Here is a 19,255-nt window from a genome sequence, read left to right as displayed (position 1 = left end):
AGGCCTTAAGCTAGTTCTGAAAAATGTGCTTGGTGAGGACAGTGGGCTTAGCTAATCTGACCTCAGTTGACCTTTCAAAAATGATCTCCTAGATCTGTTGTCAGCCAATTTTTCTGTAAAGGGCCAAATCGTAAATATTTTCAGTTTTGCAGGTCATATCGTCAGTTTACAACCATGAGCTCTGCTGTCGTAGTACAAAAGCAGCTGGGTAGGCGTGGCTGTGTTCCAACAACTTTATTTAACAAAATAGGCAGTATGTGAGATTTAGCTCATGCTCTGTGGTTTGCCAACCCCTGTCCTAGACCTTTGCTTAATCGGCCAAACGGAGTGATTCACTGTTGGTGGCTTCCCAGCGTGTGCCCTATTAAACACTGTAAGCTCCTGGAGAACAGGATCCCCGCTGATTCGTATTCGACATTACTCTCTTTTTGCAAGTGAGAAATGAAGGTTTAGAGATGTTCTAATAATTTCAATTCATTTTAACTCAGAAAGTCCTTATTTTTGGCACTGGCTTCTTGGCCTTGACACCACAAGCACACCCAACAAAAGGAAAAATGAGATAAACTGGACCACATCGGACTTTTGTGCATTTTCCACACCAACGGAGTAGAAGGGCAGCCCACAGAACAGGGGAAAATATTTACAAACCACGTATCTGATAAGGGGTTCTATCCAGAATGCATAAAGAACTCCTGTAACTCAACAATAAGTCAGATAACTTGATTAATAACTTGATTGATAACTTGATGAAAAAAATGGGGAAAGGGATTGAATAAATGTTTCTCAAGAGATCATGTGATAAACCCAGGAAAAGATGCTCCATATTGCTGAGCAAAACCGCAGCAAGCTGCCATGTCACACCCATTAGGAGAGCTATTCCAAAATAAAACAAAACCAAAGAAAATACAAAAAGCCTGGGAATAACAGGTGCTGTCAAGGATGTGGAGAAAGTGGACTGTCACGCACTGCTGGTGGGAATGCAGAATGGGGCGGCTGCTGGGGAGAATGGTATAGGCTGACTCCCAAACACAGGATTACCACATGACCCAGCAAGTCCTCTGAGATAAGAAAGGCCACGGGAGGCCAGAGTTCAGTATTGGACCCGGGAGGTTTGAGGCATCCAGCCCAGGGAAGGCTGCGCACCCGAGTCTGGACTTCTGGAAGGAGTTCTGGCAGGACATGTACATTTGGGTGTCACTAGCTAATAAAAGCTCTTTAAAGTCCTGAGACGAGGGGAGATCATGGGGTAGGGGTGAATGAGAGTTAGGAAGAGGAGACAAGAGGGCCAAGAACAGTGCCCTGGGCCCGGCAAGGGTCTCCATGTGCCCAAGTTCACAGAGCTAGCTCTGGCGGGCCTAGAACTGGGCCCAGATGGGCCCCTGAGCCCGGGCTTTCTTCCAGTACTAGATGCTACCTGTGGGCCCTGGAGCTGGAAGACCAGGAGATGGTGGTGGTGGGGGACATCAGGATACATTAGGAGGAAGGTAAGGTCCCAGAGAGGCACATATCAACCTTTCCACTCCCCATTAATGTTTGGTTCAGCACCAGAGAAGAGGGGCGGATGTCACGGGGATACCAGAGTTTACAAACTGTAAGAACTGGCTTCTTTATGTCAGATTTGGGATACGGCTCAGACGGTTCCACTCGTGTTCTAGATGTTAGGAGGTCAATAAGCACCAAGATTTTATGAGCCAGGCTGCCCCTTGTCTTTTTGTCTATTGCATTGAGACCCTGAGGTAGAGAGAGAGGCTCATGGTCAAGGGTTCTTTTCTGCTCTGCCCTGACGGGGCACACTAGAGGCTCACTAGCGTCCTGCGCGTGTCTCTCTGCCCCCTGCGTGATCTTCCCAGTGATAGAGACAAGTTTCAAAGTTTTCATTTTCCTCACGTCTACCGATGCTGGGCCAGTGGAGGACCCAGGTGCTACCCACGGAGACCATGGTCCACATGGAGATGTTTCACCGCTGACCTTCACATACGGACAGCCCCTCAAAGAGATAAGGTTAAAGTCTTCAGAGTTGGGCAAAGGTTGAACTGTCACATTCTTTCCTCCTGTCTCTCTGGCTAATGCCCCATCTGTCACGAGACGTGGGCAATTTTGGTGATTGCACAAGGCCGAAAAGGTCAGAATGGAAGGAGGAGGAGGAGGACTGTAAAACACTTGTGTGGAAGTTCTGTGATATCACTGTTGAACTGTAACAGGTCAATATAACTCATGATGACTGGGAAGGTCAGCTCAGCTCCTCTTCTGCACGTGATCCTAGGATCCTAAGAGATTCAGCTCCTGCAGGAACTTAGGCAGCCTCAACCACGCAAACGAGGATGCCTTACGGAAAGTGACCTCAGCCGTGAAGCAGTCTTCCTGGGCCGGGGTACTTCCTGTTTCCACCTGACTTTTCCCAGAGGGAGCCCTCTAAAACCAGAATAAGCTTATAATCTCCAGTGGGTCTCCAGCGCCTGTGGGACAAATCCACCAACCATCCAATAGGGCCAGGCCCCAGACCATCCAATAGGGCCAGCTCTCCATGCCCCTCCCTGCCATGTCCCCAAAGCACCTTGATCTCTCATGACTGGAACACTGCATTTTAGTGCTCTGGTCTGTGCTGTGTCTTTTCCCCCTTGCTGAAGTCTTACTGAAATTAAGAATTACAGGTGCTCAGAAAAATAGGCCTTCTTGGCCCATCACAACCCCTCCCTAGGTTCTTTCTTCTCACAGATCTTTGCTGGCCAGCTGTCCACTCATATTGGTGATATTTATTTGTACAGATGCCTTCAATGTTTAAAAAAGGGAGAGGAAGCTAATCAAAAGTTAAGTGGCATGGCAATCCACCCCCCAAAATCCTTCAAAAACCAGCAGCATGTGTCTTTGTTAGGTCTGAATTCCCCTACACATTGGAAAATTTTCTCCTGGAAATGGCCCATCTCTGGGGTATATGAGGACTGTCTCAGGTAGTTTCCCCCCAACCTGGCCCAGCGTGTGTAGACACCTGGCGTTAAACTCCTGCGTCAACCTCCTGCGTTAACCTGAAATGTGCTGCCAGCCATCGCTCGGGGTCCGCTTATTTTATGTCCTGGGGAGTCTCTGACGGAACACCAGCCACATGAGAAGTCACAGAGCGAAGGCAAAACACTTTGAGTCTATAAAACCACACTCACGCAGGCAAACACACGCACATGTTCACACACAGACACGTGTGTGCAACGTTATCACTGCTCCTTTAAGGGGACAACATCAGTGAGGACAGTTTTCCCCAAGGCTCACTGAGAGTCCAAATATACAGATTTTGTAAAGAATATCCCTACATTGGTACCTGAGGTTCAGTTCACATACTAACACACACAGTATCTAATGCTATGAAATCAGAGCGATGATGCTTCCTCCACGTTTCAGACACCATTCGATGCTTTGCGTGTTCTCAAAGAGCCTGTGTTCACACGTACCTGCTGTTTGTTCTCTTTGGAATATGGCAACATGGTAGAGACGTGAAACATGATCTCGTGCCCTTGGTATACAGTATAAACTGAATGGATCCCTGTGGTGTCATCTGTAAGACACAAACACGCATTTAGTAGGCACAGAGAATTCTGAGACCCTGAAGAAATGGTCTTTATTTGCCGGTTAGGGGAATACAGCATACAGTGAATGCATTCGCTAAGATCATTCTGGATTATCCGCCTGAGCAGAAGCAACATATGGCTCACTTTCCAACTGATACAAGGATCCTCCTGCCCATGTGGAGAGCCCTCTTCCTTCCCGCTCTAAGCTCAGTTGCTATCTGATTCACGTACAAGGCTGGGCTAAAAAAGAACGTGCTATAATTCCTCGCCGCCCAGTTATTCCCAGTGTACAGGGCCAGATTAACACAAGATGATGTACAAATAATTATACTGTCATAAAACAAAGCAAGTACGTTCACTGGCAGACAGTATGGTGGCTGAAAGCACGGGCTCTGGAGGGGGGCAGACCCAGGTTCAAGTTCTCAGCTATGTTCCTTTTGACACGTCACCTCACCTTCTTGCGGCCTCAGTTTCTTAATTTGAGAATGGGGATAAAATCAGTATCTAACGCTTAGGGATGTGTCCAAGATTCTACTTGTAAAGTGCTTGGCGGGGTGCCTGGCCATAGAGACCGTCAGCAGATGGTAGTCGTGACCGTGACAGAGGGGTTGAGTACTGGCCTCGGGGCTGGTGACCTCACGAGCCTTGCACGTGTTCACCACGTGCTCATGCACCTTGCTGGACCGCTGCCCACACTTTGGCCAGCAAGTTCAGCTCCAAAGTACAACCTCATCCCACCACGCGTCTGCTTAAAATCTGTTCATGCCATCCAATTCCATTTACCATAAAATCCAAAATTATACATGTGATCTCCAACACCTTGTGGGATCGCTCCCTCCTCTTCTCTAGTCCCTCTGCCATAAAGATGTCCTCTTAGTTTCTAGAACATATCAGGCTCTTTCCTGACTCAGGGACTTCACAAATGTTCTCTAGCTTAGAATTCCCTTCTCCCCTTAGGACTCAAATCACTCCTTCTCATCTTCTCTCAGGGAAGCCTTCTCTCATCCCCTAGATTAGACAAAATGTTCCCATGGCACTCTGTACCTTTTCTTCTTTGTTCCTCCAAGTACTCTGCAAAGGCATTTCATAATTATCTGTTCGATGTCTGTGCTATCCCCTGGACTATAAGATCTTAGAAAGGGAGGGACTGTGGTGGTTTATCCATTGCTACGTCCCAGTGCCTTGCACAGCCCTGGCACGCAGAGGCACTCAACAGTAAGCATTCACAGGCAGACCATGGTCTGACGCACGGAAGGAACGGGAGGGCTGACTTGGTTTTACAAAACTCAGTGGAGCCCCTAAAAGTGTCCAGCCACCCTGTGTCAGACTGGGTGTGACGCTCTTCTTACCCTTCCCTGTCCATCCCTTCCCCCAGCTTGGGTATAAGTCCAAACACAGATCAGGCTGGCTGTTAGGAGTTACACGAATGACCAAAGAAGAGATCAGGAGGTGAGCTTACTTTTGGTGTCCAGACCGCCGCGGTAGCCTGTCCAGCCCTTTAGGGTGATTTTGTCACCCAGAAGATTTAAAAATTTTTGAAAAGCGTCACTTCCAATTTCTGTAGGGAGAGGCAAAGTGGGAAGAAAGTACAGAATCAGCACATCTTCATTTTCTAAACATGCACTGAAATCACTTGAACGCAGAGGCTCTAAAGATGTGGGCAGCAGACGAACAGAACAGAGAGGTCACACTTCCTTCCCAGAGACCACACAGGAGATGGCATAGTTCCCAGGATTCCAAGGAAAGGACAACCACGAATCAGACTGACCCACCTTCCCGCTGCCACACGGGGATCACCAGGGGTTAGTATTGCAGAAGGAAAACACTGGAACTGCTTCTTTTAATAATGAATAAGTATCTAACGTGAAAGGTTCTAAAGAAAAATGGAAAATGGCACCATTTTATCATTCTCTCAATCATAAAAATTGGAGACCTTCCTTTGCTACTGGAACTTTGACGTAGAACCAAATTCTTCACGTCCTGTGTCATTTTCCACTTAGACTCCCTCTCGGGTGCCAGTGCCCAGTACAAGTCTGGTGACCAAAAAATATTTGTCAAAGGAGTGAAACTGGGCAACCCCTCCCTTATAAAGTTTACTTGGAAATTAACCCTAAAATTTCACGAAACAACTGGCTTTTTCTTTGTATTAAGGACTCCAACTCAACAGGTAAATTCAGTCTGGATTGTCAAAACCGCAACAAGGCAGAACGGGGGTTCAAATTAGGGGACACTTACCATTGCTGAGCATGTCGTCGTCCGTGAGCTGCCCGTCTCTGGCAAAGAGAACCCCAAACTTGAAATTCACAGAGCCCTTACAAGGAGACAACAAAAGGTATTGGATGTAAGCTTTATCATCAGAGCATACAGTTAGCTGATCGATATTAACAAGATCATTCCTTTATTTCTGCAGGTTTTGAGAGCTTACGGTTGAAACTCTCTGTTTTGATGTGAGTTAATTCATCGGTAACTTCATTACTAATGGCTTCTGTAGGATGCTAGGTCCATTCTGGGGCAAACCGCCACTCAGGGAGCCAGTAGGAGCTCACAGTCCTGGTGCCATGTTCTGATCAGTTAACACAGGAGAGCTCGGTGTAATTCAAAACCGAACACAACGATTTTAGGCTGCTATCTTGTGGGCTCTTGGGAACAGACATGGAAAATGGAGTCAATTTATTCTAAAAGCTTGTTTTCCCTAGTTCTTAAAGAAGTCACAAAACAGATATGTGGGGGAGGGGGACAGAAATCAAGAAACAGCTATTACAAATGTCCAGTCTACTACCCTCCACTTTAAACATAAGATTAAAATCTGACCCCCTGGGGATAATAAATACCAAATGTAAGATGATAGGTTCTGCAGGAAGAGAGACAAAGGAGTCAGGTAGCCCAACGGTACTTTCAATATTTTTTTTCCTTAAACTGGATAACTGGTTTACAGATCTTCATAATATTATTCTCTCTCTCTCTCTTTTTTTTTTGGTATATCTGAAGTATTTTATAATAAAATAATATCTGAGGCTGGAGAGAATCAACTTTTGCAAGGCCATTTGATGCAGCACTAGATGGGGGAATTCTTGGTGGTCACTTAAGGGGTAGGCTAGGAACAAAGGTGTTTGAAGCGTTGGCCATTGCGTCATAGGTTGGGCAGGGGGAGTTAAGGCAGAACGCTGGGATTCAGGACAGCGGGGTCTGGGAGAATTAAGACTGAAAATCCTGGGGTCCAAGGCTGTGCTTCTCAGCATTTTTCTGTCCCCAACACAGCTGAAGGACAGACGCACACACACCAGCGAGCAGTTTTCTATCTCGAGTGCGGAAGAGGGAGGACAGGCCCAAGGGGAGTCCTCACCTGGACCCGCTCCACAGCTGTTCTTTCCAATCACGCAGGCCTCGCTCAAATGCCCATTTCCAGAGGGGTCTCCCCTGACTTCCCATAGAAAGTCATCCCCACCCCCCACTATCACTCTCTGCCACAGCACTTTTTAAATTTTCTTAGCACTATCCATACTCTGTAACTTTTTTTTTTTTTTAAGATTTTAATTATTGATTCGAGAGTGTATGTGTGTGGGGGCTGGGGTGGTGGGAGGAAGGGCAGAGGGGGAGGGAAAGGGACAAGCAGATTCCCGCTGAGCCTGGAGCAGGTCGCTGGGCTTGATTCCAGGACCCTGAGTTCAAGACCTGAACTGAAGCCAAGAGTCAGATGCTTAACAGACTGTGCCACCCAGGTGCCCCCATACTCTGTAGTTCTTTTATTAAATGTGCAATGTGTCTGTCTCTAGCACGAGAACATATATCCTGTGAAGGAGGGATCATATACCTCTTACTTCTCACTGGATCTCTGGTGCCCACCACACAGTGCTGGGTATACTGGAGGGGATTCGTAAATATTCACGGAATGATTGCATGCATGATACCCGAGAGAAGAAGCAGAACTGGTCAGATTCTACTTATTTTTCACAAGCTGCCTCCAAATGATTACCTCCTTCCTCACAGACTTGTTTTTGGCAATTTCTTAGAATTTTGTCAGGGGTCTCTATCCACTTGAGGATCCTAAACTTGCTAGCTTTTCCTTCTCTGTTCTGGAAATGATGACAGCAATCACTTGCCTCCAAGACTCCGGCGCATCCCTTAAATAGCACACAGTAGTGTGGGCTCTCACAGATGGTCCTCTTAGGATAACAGTGCAGAGCCCAAGGCCGTGGGTCTCAAACTTGACCGGGTGTCAGAATCACCTGGTAGCCTTCTTAAAATAGATTGCTAAGCTCCACTTCCAGAGTTTCCAATTCAGCAGTTCCGGGGTAGGGCTCAAGAATTTGTATTTCTTTTTCTATTTTTTTTTTTAAAGTAGGCTCCACCCCCAGCATGGAGCCCATCAAGGGGGTTAGAGAGTAGGACCTGAGATTAAGACCTGAGCCAAGATCAAGAGTTGGGACACTCAACCAACTGAGCCACCCAGGAAGCCCAAGAATTTGTACTTCTGACAAGTTCCCAGGTGAGGCTGATGCTGCTGGTTCAAGGACCCCGAGTGGAGAACCACTGGATTAGAGGAACAAACCAGCAGACTGTGAGGAGGCATGACATCGGGTCCAGCCAAGCTGAGTGCTAGGAAGCCAAGGGCAGAAGGACTGGGTCAATGGCCAGAGTCATGAGCCAGGGTCTAGCAACCTGTTTGAACCAGAAGGGGCCCCACGGCCCACTGAGTACACACTGTCATCTTACAGACAGGACACGTGAAGACCAGGGAAGGCTAGCCTGCCCGTGCCTGGCACTAAGTGGATGGTGGAATGGGAGCCATAAGTTAGGTCTCTGGACTTCTGACCCAGTGCTCTTCCCAACCCTGTGGCCTGGTCTTCTCAGCATGGTATTGGTTTGAGGGAAGTGGAGAGCTACACCCAGAAATGGGGCCCATTGCCACCTGATCATGGGGGCCAAGCATTCAAGAATTTTTAGGGCTCTGTCACTGGCACCCTGCGACCAGGACCCTGGCTGAGGACTCCTCCTGCTTCAGGTGGAGACTCCACAAACACCATTGTTGAAAGGCCTTGTTAGGGACCTGAAATCACCTACATGGTCTCCAGCTAATTTTGTTTCTAGGGCTTTCCAAGTTTCGTCATTGGTGAACTTGGAATGTTCGCCTATCTCCAGAAATCAAGGTGTTATGGAATGTAGTAGATTTCGTATTTTTGGCAGAGATAGTCTTTGGGAGCGAATAGTTTGGTTTGGGGCTACCTGACCACCACAGAGCTGATCTGAACCAACAGCTGAACCTACCAGCATTAGCGCCTCAAGAGGTGGGCTGCTTCTTCTAGCACTAGATCTTGGGGATTGGGAGAAAGCTTTCAAGATCCCAAGCCCAGATCTGGGCCCATGGAAGGAGGTGACTGGTAGGGGGAATCCATGCAAACTGGTTTTCTCAGGACTTAATGCCCTGCCCAGACACTCATCACAGAGATAAGGTCATTTTGTAATTCCTACTTGGGTGGGACTTTTGATTTTTAAGTTCTAAATGGTCTGAGACAAAAAACAAACCAAAGTGCAGTCATATCCTTGGGAATTAACAGAAAGCTAGGAATTATATTTCTTTGGAAGAAAGTGAAGTATGTGGGGACACTAAGTTCCAGTAATTCCAGAGGGACCGAGAAATGATGGCCTGATTCAAAAGTGGACACCCCAGGTTCCTCGTTACTCTTTTTCCGGCAATGCCTTGGTATTTTTCTTATTCACGTGTTCCTGTGCTTCTCTCACTGGTGTGACCTGGGGCACAATGCTCTCTGCTGTGGGGCCTCTCTCTGCACTGGGCACCCAGAACGTGGGTTTCAGGACACTGACCACACTTTACCAAATCGCCACCCCTTCAGGGACATCACTGGTGCTGCTTATTAATTTTGTTTCTCTGCTCATCTTTGCAGCTGGTAGTTTATTAGTATAATCGGGTGGGATGAGGATGAATAGAGCCTCGGCCACATCCTCAGGGAAACGCTGAGAGACGACCACTGCTCACACCTCCTTGAACGCACTATAACAAGGGCTCTTTTAAAAAAAAAATTATTTAATTTTAGAGAGAGAGAAAGTGAGCAGAATTGGGGGTGAGAAGCAGAGGGAGAGAGAATCTCAAGCAGGTTCTGCATTCAGCGTGGAGCGTGATGCAGAGCTCGATCCCAGGACCCTCAGACCATGACCTGAGCTGAAACAGAGTTGGGACACTTAACCGACTGAGCCACCCAGGTGCCCCAGCGTGTTTCTGTATTTTTCAAATGTTTGCCAGAAATGTGTCTTACTTTCATTTTTTGCCTTCTACAAATCATACATGGAGTTCATGAATACTGTCATCACAAGTGTGATTCATATGTGGATAATATATGGATAAAAGTGGGGATGTCTCTGTTTGTTGGCGCTTGGTGGCAGCCCACCCTATACCCCCACTGCCTTGCACCAAGTAACCCCTGCCAACAACCTGGGGCACATTATTTTGGGTCCTTTGCACGTATATCGACGTGTTCAGGAATCAGCTGTGATGTCACTGCCTCAGACAAACCTACTCTGTTCCATGTCAAAAACCTACTCCTTCCCCTGTATCGCCTACTTTGGTTTTTTTTTCTCACAGCTCTTGGGGCCATCACATTACTGTGTTCACATCTGCTCAGCTGTGTCATTGGTCTTACCCCACTGGACTGGAAGCTCCATGAAGGGACCTTGTCTCACTCGTCATTGTATTCCCAATGGTGCAAACAGCACATGGGACACACATGGTAGGAGCTTGGGAAATATTTGTTGAATCAATGAAGGAAGGAGTAAATGACTGAATATACCTACGTGTTTGTTTATAAAAACAACTGGGGATATACTGTGGGTGCTGCCCTGGGAATTGCTACCTGCCCACTGCCCCCATAACTATTGCTGTGGGAAACTTTCTGTGCCAGTAAATAAAGGTTCACCTCGTTCTTTACAATGGCATCATTATTTCTCATACTTTACTCAATCAATACATAATCCTTATTCAACCACCGAATACTGACTGGATCTAGGGATACCGCCAGGAGGAAACTGAATAAGCCCCCCTCCAACCCCGCTCTCATGCTACTCATATTCTTGGGGTAGCGGGCACCAGATACACAGCTAGTTAATGAAAACACGTGTCAAAAAGAAACACAAAACAGTGTGCAGGGCAGGGGGGAGAGGCGGGGTGTGCTACCCTAGACAGAGTGGTCAAGGACAGCCTCTCCAAGCAGAGACCCTGATATCAAGGAAAAGGTACGACCCTGAGGAGGTCTGCGGAGGGACATCCTAAGGGGGTGGGGACAGGGGGCTCTTCCCGAGCAGGTGAAGGAATGAGCACGTCAACGTGGTTCGTGTGGAGAAGACAGGAGAGGCAGCACGGTGGTGTCATACAGGCCCCCGGGGGGGGGCCCCAGTCAGGACTCGGGGCTCTACTTGGAGTGCGTTGGGAAGCCATGACAGCCTGCACCAGAGGGGTGACCTGACTTGACATCTGAAAGGACCCTTGGGTTGTTACATGAGAAACAGAACAGAGTGGAAGCAGAAAGCTGGAGATCGTATGGTGCAGGCCAGAGACGATGGGGCGGCGTCAAGGGATAAGAGCAGTCGTGGTGGAAACCTCGAGAAACATCTGAATTAGAAGTATATTTTGAAGGAGTCATCACAGGATGTGCCGAAGGATTAGGTGTGAGAGAAAGAGAGGTGTTAAGGATTTTTCCAAGTTTGGCCGGAGCAACTGGACGGATGGTATGACCAGGTACCGAGAGGCATGATACGCAAAAACTGTAATTTACTCAATTGCCTTCATAGCATTTTTAAAAAATTATTTCCCTATGTTTGTTATGTCCTCAGAAAACCCAATAGTGGAGCAACAAGGGATGGAGACGTGTAAATAAATATGGCGTCCATAAATCGGATGTGCTAATAAAGCACAAATGCCCTCTCGATTTGACTTAATGAAAATGAAAACCCCATTACTTGCCCTGATCATGAGGCTAAACTCTGATTATTTCCAAGCAGATTTAAGTAGCTTGTTTTTATATCTTTATAGCTGGCTGCATAGGAGGTCCTGAAATATACCTTGAGAAAACATGTCGACAAAGTCTTTCAGCGACAGTAAGCTCAGTGAGCAAATCCATGTAGAGGTCTGACTGAAAGAAAAGGTCACGGTCGGGGTGAAGGGAGAAGCACATTTACAAACACAGAGGCAGAAGGTAGCAGGAACGTAAAATTTCTCATAAAATTTCTTACCTCTTGTTCTTCAAGGACCAGCAAGTCCTGTCAAACCAAATTTTGAAAGTTACGTCCATGCTTAACAGTGACGATTTTATTTTGACTTTCTGTGAAAGCCAAGCTCCCGTGGATACCGCTCCCCACCCCCACCCCCCAGAGGTGCATAAAATATTCCAGTTTAGTTGTACGGATTTTTGTCAACTACCTAGTCATCTGGGAGAGTCACATTAGAGCACAACTCTCAGAAAACAAAGACGAACTATAGCAACCAGAAGAAACCCACAGACACCCAGATTTCCCAATCTATTTAAAGCTAGCTTCTCACAGGTTGCTTCTGGAAATATTTTGGCCAGGAAAAATGTAACTATGGTATAGCAGCCAGAAGCAGACGAATGACATTTTTAAATAGCACCAGCCATCTTCCTGCTTGGTGGAAAGATGCCTTCTTTATAATGTGGTTATTTTCTGTTTACTTTTTGGATCTGAGACCTTTTCCCTTCCTCTTCTCCCCAGCACCTGTGGCTCAGGGCTTCCTCGGGCACGGCGACAGAAAGATGGAGGCAGCAGTGAAAACACCACTATGGAGGGGCACACACACATGCACGCTCACACAACCGGGATGGAGGGAAAGCGCGTGGGCAGCCCCTCGTGAAGGGAAAGAGAGTCAAAACACAGATGTCGGGAAAGTGGAAGGTGTCTTTTGTTTGGTGAAAAACAGGCAGAGTTATGGTATAAAGAGGCAGAAGGTTGCCATATCCTGTTTCTTGTCCTCTTTGACTTCGTGGAAGAGGGAAAGCAGAGAGGCCCACACTCAGGAGGCAGAAAGAAGCATCCCACAGGGGCTCCGTAGGGTTTCGGGCCCCTGTCTGGGGGACCCGCCAAGACTCCAAGAAGGGAAGGATTAAAAATACGAGAGCCTGTACAGATGAAGTAAAAAAGGCACATGGATAGAGGCATATTTATAATTCTAAGTCGTTTTAAAATTCAGTATCAAGAATTAGTTTTTAAGTATCGCACAGTTTCATGTTGCATACAGTTTAACCGAACGCACCTATGTTGGCCTCCATTCCTTCTGGGGTTGAGTCAGGACACAAATACTATTTTAAACATTACATGAAAACAGAAGATACGGGGATTCACAACACTCTGTATTTGGGAGTAAGCCGAAAAGAGGTAACTTTATTTTAAACGCTAACTATTTTAAAGGTATGCAAGCAAAGGCTGCTCACGCTCCCACCTATCTTCCTCGTACCCTCTGAGTTATTTCCTCAAAAAGCAGACTTAAGCACGATGCTCCTCCACTTCAAGACTCCAGAGCTCCCTGCTGTCTCCTGGACGGAATTCCCACCTGCCTCTCCGGCCTCTTCCTGATCACCTGGCCTTGGCCTCCCCGAAGCTTAGCTCTGATACATGGCTGGCGCTAGGTGATGGCGGCAGGTGTAAGTTTCAAGGGGGGAATTTCAAAGCTCTATCAATTGAAACAAGACAAATTTTGGCTAATGTTTTTCTGATGGCCCTTTACCTAGATTAAGACTCTAAACTTTTTCCTCCCAAGGCAGATTGCTTTTCCCTAGCAGTAGGGCTTGAGAAAACAGGATGGATTCTGGATACCTTCTATTCCCTATGGTATCCTGCACAGTGTTCTATGTGAGTCTGAACTCAATAAATAGTTTGTGCTTTAGTATTTAAAAAAAGAAAAACCCTCACCCTCCACACAATTCTACATCACTCCGTAAAAAGACTGGCTTTTAAGCTAATAAGGTCTTTCTGAACATACACCGTTTCAGCTTCTGGATCAAGGACCACAGAGTTCTGTGGTTCTCAGATGCAGCTGTGCCTCAGAATCACTCACGAAACTCCTGAAAAATGCACATCCCCCCCCCGCCTGCCGCTTGACAATTCAGAATCTCAACTGTAAGGTTCTTTATGATGATTGTTTTCAAAGCCCCACAGGTGGTTCTGATTAGGTTTAGATCCAAGGCTGAGAAATCACCAATGCTCTGTCCATTCCCATCTAACACTGTGATCCGATGTCTACCATTAGGAGACACAGAATTCTGTTACCTTTTGGATCTCGGGATGAAAAATTTCTCTGGGGCCTTTCTCAAATTTGTCCAGGTTCATGGCACTGAAATAGAAAGGACAGAATGAGCCACAGGGTGGTGGAAACTTAACTCGGAGCGAGTCTCCGTGCTTCAGAGAAATGAAATAATATCTCCTAGAAAAATCACAGCTGGATTCCCTGCAGGGCTGGGCATTCAGGAGATCAGGGATCACATCGGGCGCTCAATGAATGAATACATGAGAGTAGCCAAACACCACACGTACTTTACTTATATAACTGGCCCTTGATGACATTCGTCTAATAGGAGAGGAAGGGACGATCAGGAGCAGGTTTCAGGCAGCCTGACTAGCCTCCAAGATTCTTACTTTTATTTATCGAGAAAGTGGTTCATGGATATTTACGTAGCAATTCATGATCAAATGAAACGTAAGTAACGCTACCTGGTATTTCTTTCTTCCTTTGGCAATTCTTCTGCCACTTAGGGCAAAAGGCCCTCCTTAACAAGATGGTCCTTTCATGTTAGAATGTCAACCTCCTTGAGCCTAAGTTCTTCTAGAGGTAAAACAAGGAGTTGAAACGCACGCTCCCTAAGGTGCCTTTCTTCTAGCAGTCCCGAATTTGTAAGGTAAACATAATAATAGCTAATACTTACAGAGAATTTAGAGTACTTATAATATTATAATGTCGGGCAGCCTGCTCAATGCTTTCCATGGATGACCTCATTTAGTCGCCATGAGGCAGTGCTCTTTTACCCCATTAAACTGTTTATTTAAAAAATTTTATTCCCATTTTAAAGGTGAGGACACTGAACTAGAATAACAAAGCTGGGAAGCAGTAGAGCCGAGATTTGAACCCAGACTTACCTGACTCCATAGTATCCATATTTTCATCTCCTTTTATGTTTTCAAGTTCAAGATTGTAACAAATAAAGATAAAAATTTTTTCTATCGGCAGCAACTGCAGAACTTTTGATCTTCTGCATCTTTAAAAATATGTTTCCAGGGGCACCCGGGTGGCTCAGATGGTTGGGCAACTGCCTTCGGCTCAGGTCATGATCCTGGAGTCTCGGGATCCAGTCCCACATCCAGCTCCCTGCTCAGCAGGGAGTCTGCTTCCCCCACTGACCTCTCCCCTCTCATGTTCTCGCTCTCAAATAAATAAATAAAATCTTTAAAAAAAAATGTTTTCTGGCTGAAACATGCTCTGCTCCATGAGTGGGGGACTGAGAAGCACAGGTCCTACTCACAAAACTAAATTGAAATCCTAACGAAATGAAATGTCTTCAAATATAAAGAAGAAAGGAACTGGAGAAACTTCTTTTTAGGAAAAAGAAAAACCACAGAAATCTTAAGCCAGTATAATTCTAAGTATTCCTCTCAAAGCCAGTTAGGATTTACAGCTCCTTAGAAGCAGCAAGATTTTTCTGTGCTCAATAAAGACGTGAACCTCTTCACTGAGGCTTTCATAGCTCCAGTTTCGGACTGCCCAGGAGAAAAATCAGACGGCTGAGAGCAGAAAGGAGAAGGTCTGCAATTTGGAGACCACATCAAGCTTGAGGAGGAGATCTAAAAATTTTTCTTCCAATTCTCTGTGCCCCTTTCATCAGCCAGATGCAGCCCCTGGCAGATGGAGTCACGACTGTCACTTGAAGAGATGTTCCGGCAAGTGTGTATTGCAGCGGGGACACAGAAAACACCATCCCTTCCCCCAACACCTAGTTGCAGACGAATAGAGTAAGGCACCAGGGCCCTGGGATAAGCGTTCCTGCTCCCACGATGTGGGCCTTGGTGGCTAATGGCCCAAACGCAGGGATGCTAGGGGCCTGGGTTCAAATCCCAGCTCTGTAGTATACCAGCTGTGAGATCTTTGTCAAATCCCTTCACTTCTCTGAGGCTCTGATTCCTCCTTGGTGGAGGGCACGTAATAATGGGTCTACTTTGCGGAGCTGGTTTCAGATTTTACTAAGAGAATGCCCACAGGGCATTTAGCACGGTGCCCAACAAACAGAAGCTGCTGTCACTATGAAGCCACCTCTCGGCTGGACCGGACGCAGCAACAGGTGCCGCTTGTATGGCGGCATTCCCTGGGGAGGGGGGCAGGTCTGCCAGCCAGCACGGGAGAGCCAGGAAGGGGACGGGAAGGTGGGGGCAGGAGAGGCAGCTGAGCACAGAGCAGCTAGTCTCTCCATTCATTTAACTCTCTTTGCAAAGAATAAGCACATTCTTCTCTAAGACACACTTGCTGATGTATACATTTCTATTTCAAAGCAGGAAAATGAGAGGAAAAATATTTCTTGATTTTCTTTAGGAAACCAAAGTATCTGCCGGCACGCAAGAAGAAAGGAGCAGGCTACGTCGGCAGCTGGGAGATGCGTGAGAGCAGAGCTGGCTGTGTGATCTTCCTTTCTCTGTGCTTCCCCCTCCGCCTCTCCATAGCAGGGTGACAGCACTGCCCGGTCCTGCAGAGCTGCTGGGAAGACGGCAGAGGGGCACTGCGTGTCCGAGGCTTAGCAAAATGCCTGGGATGCAGTCAGGGCTCCACAAAGTAGAAAAGTGACATCAGAATGATCGCAGGAGAAAAATACTAATAAGGCTCCTGGTGTTGGGTCCCTCTTCTTGAGTACTCACCTTAAGATGGACTTCACAGAGAGAGTTTTTGTGGGACTGTACGGAAGGCATATTTTCTGGGTACCCTGGAAAGTCAAAACACCGTATCAGTGAGAAGTTTGGCAACTTCCATCTCTGAAAGAGCTTTCACTGGCCATGAATCTATATATGAAGATACACAATCTATGGTGGGAAAATCTTGCTCAGGCTCAACAGCATCTTTCCCTATCCCCCAAACCCAACATTATGGATTTAAGCATTACTCCTCAATATACAGACTTGTATACTGGGGGCCCTTGGGGTCAGAGGTGTAGTGAGCAGATGAGCCATCTGGCTGAGATGAGAAGGGCTTTGGTCTCTGAGCCAAGAGTCAGATCAGCCTCAAAGACAAGAAGAAGAAAGCAGTCTTTGCAAGTTCAACGGGATCTACATGTGGTATCTCCAAGCCAAAGGCTTTCTGAACTAGAATTCACTTGAATCTTTCAGAGAGGTTTTCATAACACTTTTCTATTTTTCTGTGTTTACTATATATATTTTTTCTTTTTTTAAGTAGTCTCCACAACTAACCAGGGGCTTGAGCTCACAACTCTGAGATCAAGGGTCAAATGCTCTACAGACTGAGCCAGCCAGGTGCCCCTCTGTGTTTACTATTTAAACTCTGTTTCTTCCTCTCGAAATGAGCACTCACTGTGACTAACTCATGGAAAGCACTCAATGGATATTTGCTGTGTGAAAGGGAAAGAATGAAAGGTTGGCCAAATGGTTCAGGCCCACGCCCAAACACCCAGCAGAGATGAGTGCTACTTTCTTTATAATCTCTAAAAAAAATACAATACAGATTTGTCATCCACAAAGAATTTACACTGCACGTTTAGCAAAAGGGATTACGATGTAGTACACATTTAAAACTTTCTAGCTTTGACTAGTAATAAAATTGGCCGCACAAACAGCTAGAGAAAGACGCAGGGCATTTCTTACAGGAAATGGGCAAGGAAGGATATAGGATTTTCCTTGTATTTTTGAGATACACCTGCCAACTCATCTGTCCAAGCCCCGAACACTGGTGTCGGAGTAGAGTTCTTCAACTTTGTCAAGTCCGTGATCTGTGATCTCTTTTGGCAAATTAAACATTCACACCCATGACCCTGGAGAACTGGTAACCTCACCCCCACTCCAGGCTAGGGAGCAGTACCAGGGTACCCAGCAAACCATCAGAAGTCCCTCTAGACAGAGCCCTTCTCATGGGTTCTCTATTAGCCAATGTAGTTTATGGTACAGAGACTTCAGGAGATTTCCAATACAGAGGAATATTATGATGGGAATAGGCATTTTCAAGTTCCACATAAATCACCCATTGAAACCCGAGTTATTTCGGTGGCCTTGCTCCTTTTTTTTTTTTTAATTATTTATTTGACAGAGAGAAATCACAAGTAGGCAGAGAGGAAGGCAGAGAGAGAGGGGGAAGCAGGCTCCCCGCTGAGCAGAGAGCCTGATGCGGGGCTGGATCCCAGGACCCTGAGATCATAACCTGAGCTGAAGGCAAAGGCTTAACCCACTGAGCCACCCAGGCGCCCCTGGCCTTGCTCTTTTTATTGGTTCCTGGCCTACCTTCCACTGTGCTCAGCTGTATGGGATGCCAACCCTTCTAGAAGAGGGTCTTGAATCTGACCTTCCCACTCAGCCCCTACCTTGGCTACTTTGTCTTCTCACCAAGCACAACAAATGTGGTGTTAAGAGAAGCCAAGGGCAGCCTGAGAGGGGAACGAATGGAGCTGGAGAGGACCCAGCCCCTGCCTAGCTGATGGTGACATCTTTACAAGCTGCCTACACGGATGTGAGACCCCAGGCTCAGGGGACCATGATTTGTACTTTTCTTCACAAGCCGGCAAAGCTCTTCCTCCCCATCTTCTCCCTTTCGTAGCTTTGCAGAGTTGCTCTGCAACAAAAACAACTTTCAGTTCTGTTTTCCAGTGGAATAAACAGAGGCCTCCTCAGAGTCGAGCACGAGTACCTATCAGACAACACCAGGTGATCATTACAGGGATATGGAAGTACATGTGGGACATCACCCCTTAACGTGGTGGGTGTGTGTGTATGCGCACGCGCGGGTGTGTGCGCATGCGCACAGGTGAGCCGGTGTCTAAGGCTCCTGCAGTGATTATCCCTGAGCAGCTTGGACTTTGAGCCTCTTCTTTTTACTAGCTTCCGTGTCTGGGTGGAATTTACAGGAAGGATGAGGGTTGTTGTGTTTTTTTTTTAAGGCTTTTGTGTTTAGAAGAAACACAGCACAGAGAGACAAGACTGTTTAAATCAGGGTTCACACATTTAGCTATTTGTCTGTTTTAGAATGAACTGTGAGCTCACGCCGGAGGCACATGGCTTCTTTGCATTTCCTGCAGCGTCCGGCACTAGTTTTGGACCCAAAGGGGCTTCACAATGGACCCCTCCTGCCAAGCTCCGCTTTGATTTTTCAGTCCCTCCCACCCCTTCAGTACCACCACTTGTCGCTGGTGGCAGATGCTTGGCCTGCCCTGCTTTGAGATGCATGGTCTGGGTCCAAAGCTCTGGAGAAGGCCCCGCACTTCTTGGTAGAGGAGAACAGACTCATTAAGCCAGCCCCGGTGCCTTCACGGGGGACCGGCGGTCCAACTTGCTCCTTATTGACGTCTCCAAGGGCCAGCAAGAGGAGTTCCAGAGCTCCTCATTTGTCTGGTCTTCCTTGTTCCTTCTTTCTGGAATGTTCCCTGCCTGCCCCCTGCCATATATATATATATATATATATATATATATATATATATATATAT

General features: G+C 46.8%; 1 protein-coding gene across 7 annotated transcripts in view; it reads right to left on the bottom strand.

The window, feature by feature from the left end:
- The window catches only part of GARNL3 (GTPase activating Rap/RanGAP domain like 3), a 142,974-nt gene that overhangs the window by 41,147 nt on the left and 82,572 nt on the right, over positions 1-19,255 (bottom strand). For all 7 annotated transcript variants that reach the window (XM_032865905.1, XM_032865906.1, XM_032865903.1 and 4 more), the window contains 6 exons: positions 16,473-16,537; positions 13,845-13,908; positions 11,799-11,825; positions 5,793-5,868; positions 5,017-5,115; positions 3,441-3,544 (listed from right to left, as the gene is read on the bottom strand). In XM_032865905.1, the coding sequence (XP_032721796.1) occupies positions 3,441-3,544; positions 5,017-5,115; positions 5,793-5,868; positions 11,799-11,825; positions 13,845-13,908; positions 16,473-16,537 (435 nt within the window). The remainder of the gene's footprint in view (positions 1-3,440; positions 3,545-5,016; positions 5,116-5,792; positions 5,869-11,798; positions 11,826-13,844; positions 13,909-16,472; positions 16,538-19,255) is intronic.

This window comes from Lontra canadensis, unplaced genomic scaffold, assembly GCF_010015895.1.
Source record: "Lontra canadensis isolate GAN:19392208 unplaced genomic scaffold, GSC_riverotter_1.0 scaffold30, whole genome shotgun sequence".
Taxonomy (NCBI): Eukaryota; Metazoa; Chordata; class Mammalia; order Carnivora; family Mustelidae; genus Lontra; species Lontra canadensis.
The sequence above is the reverse complement of the archived record's forward strand: the minus strand, read 5'-3'. Positions and strand labels throughout refer to the sequence as shown.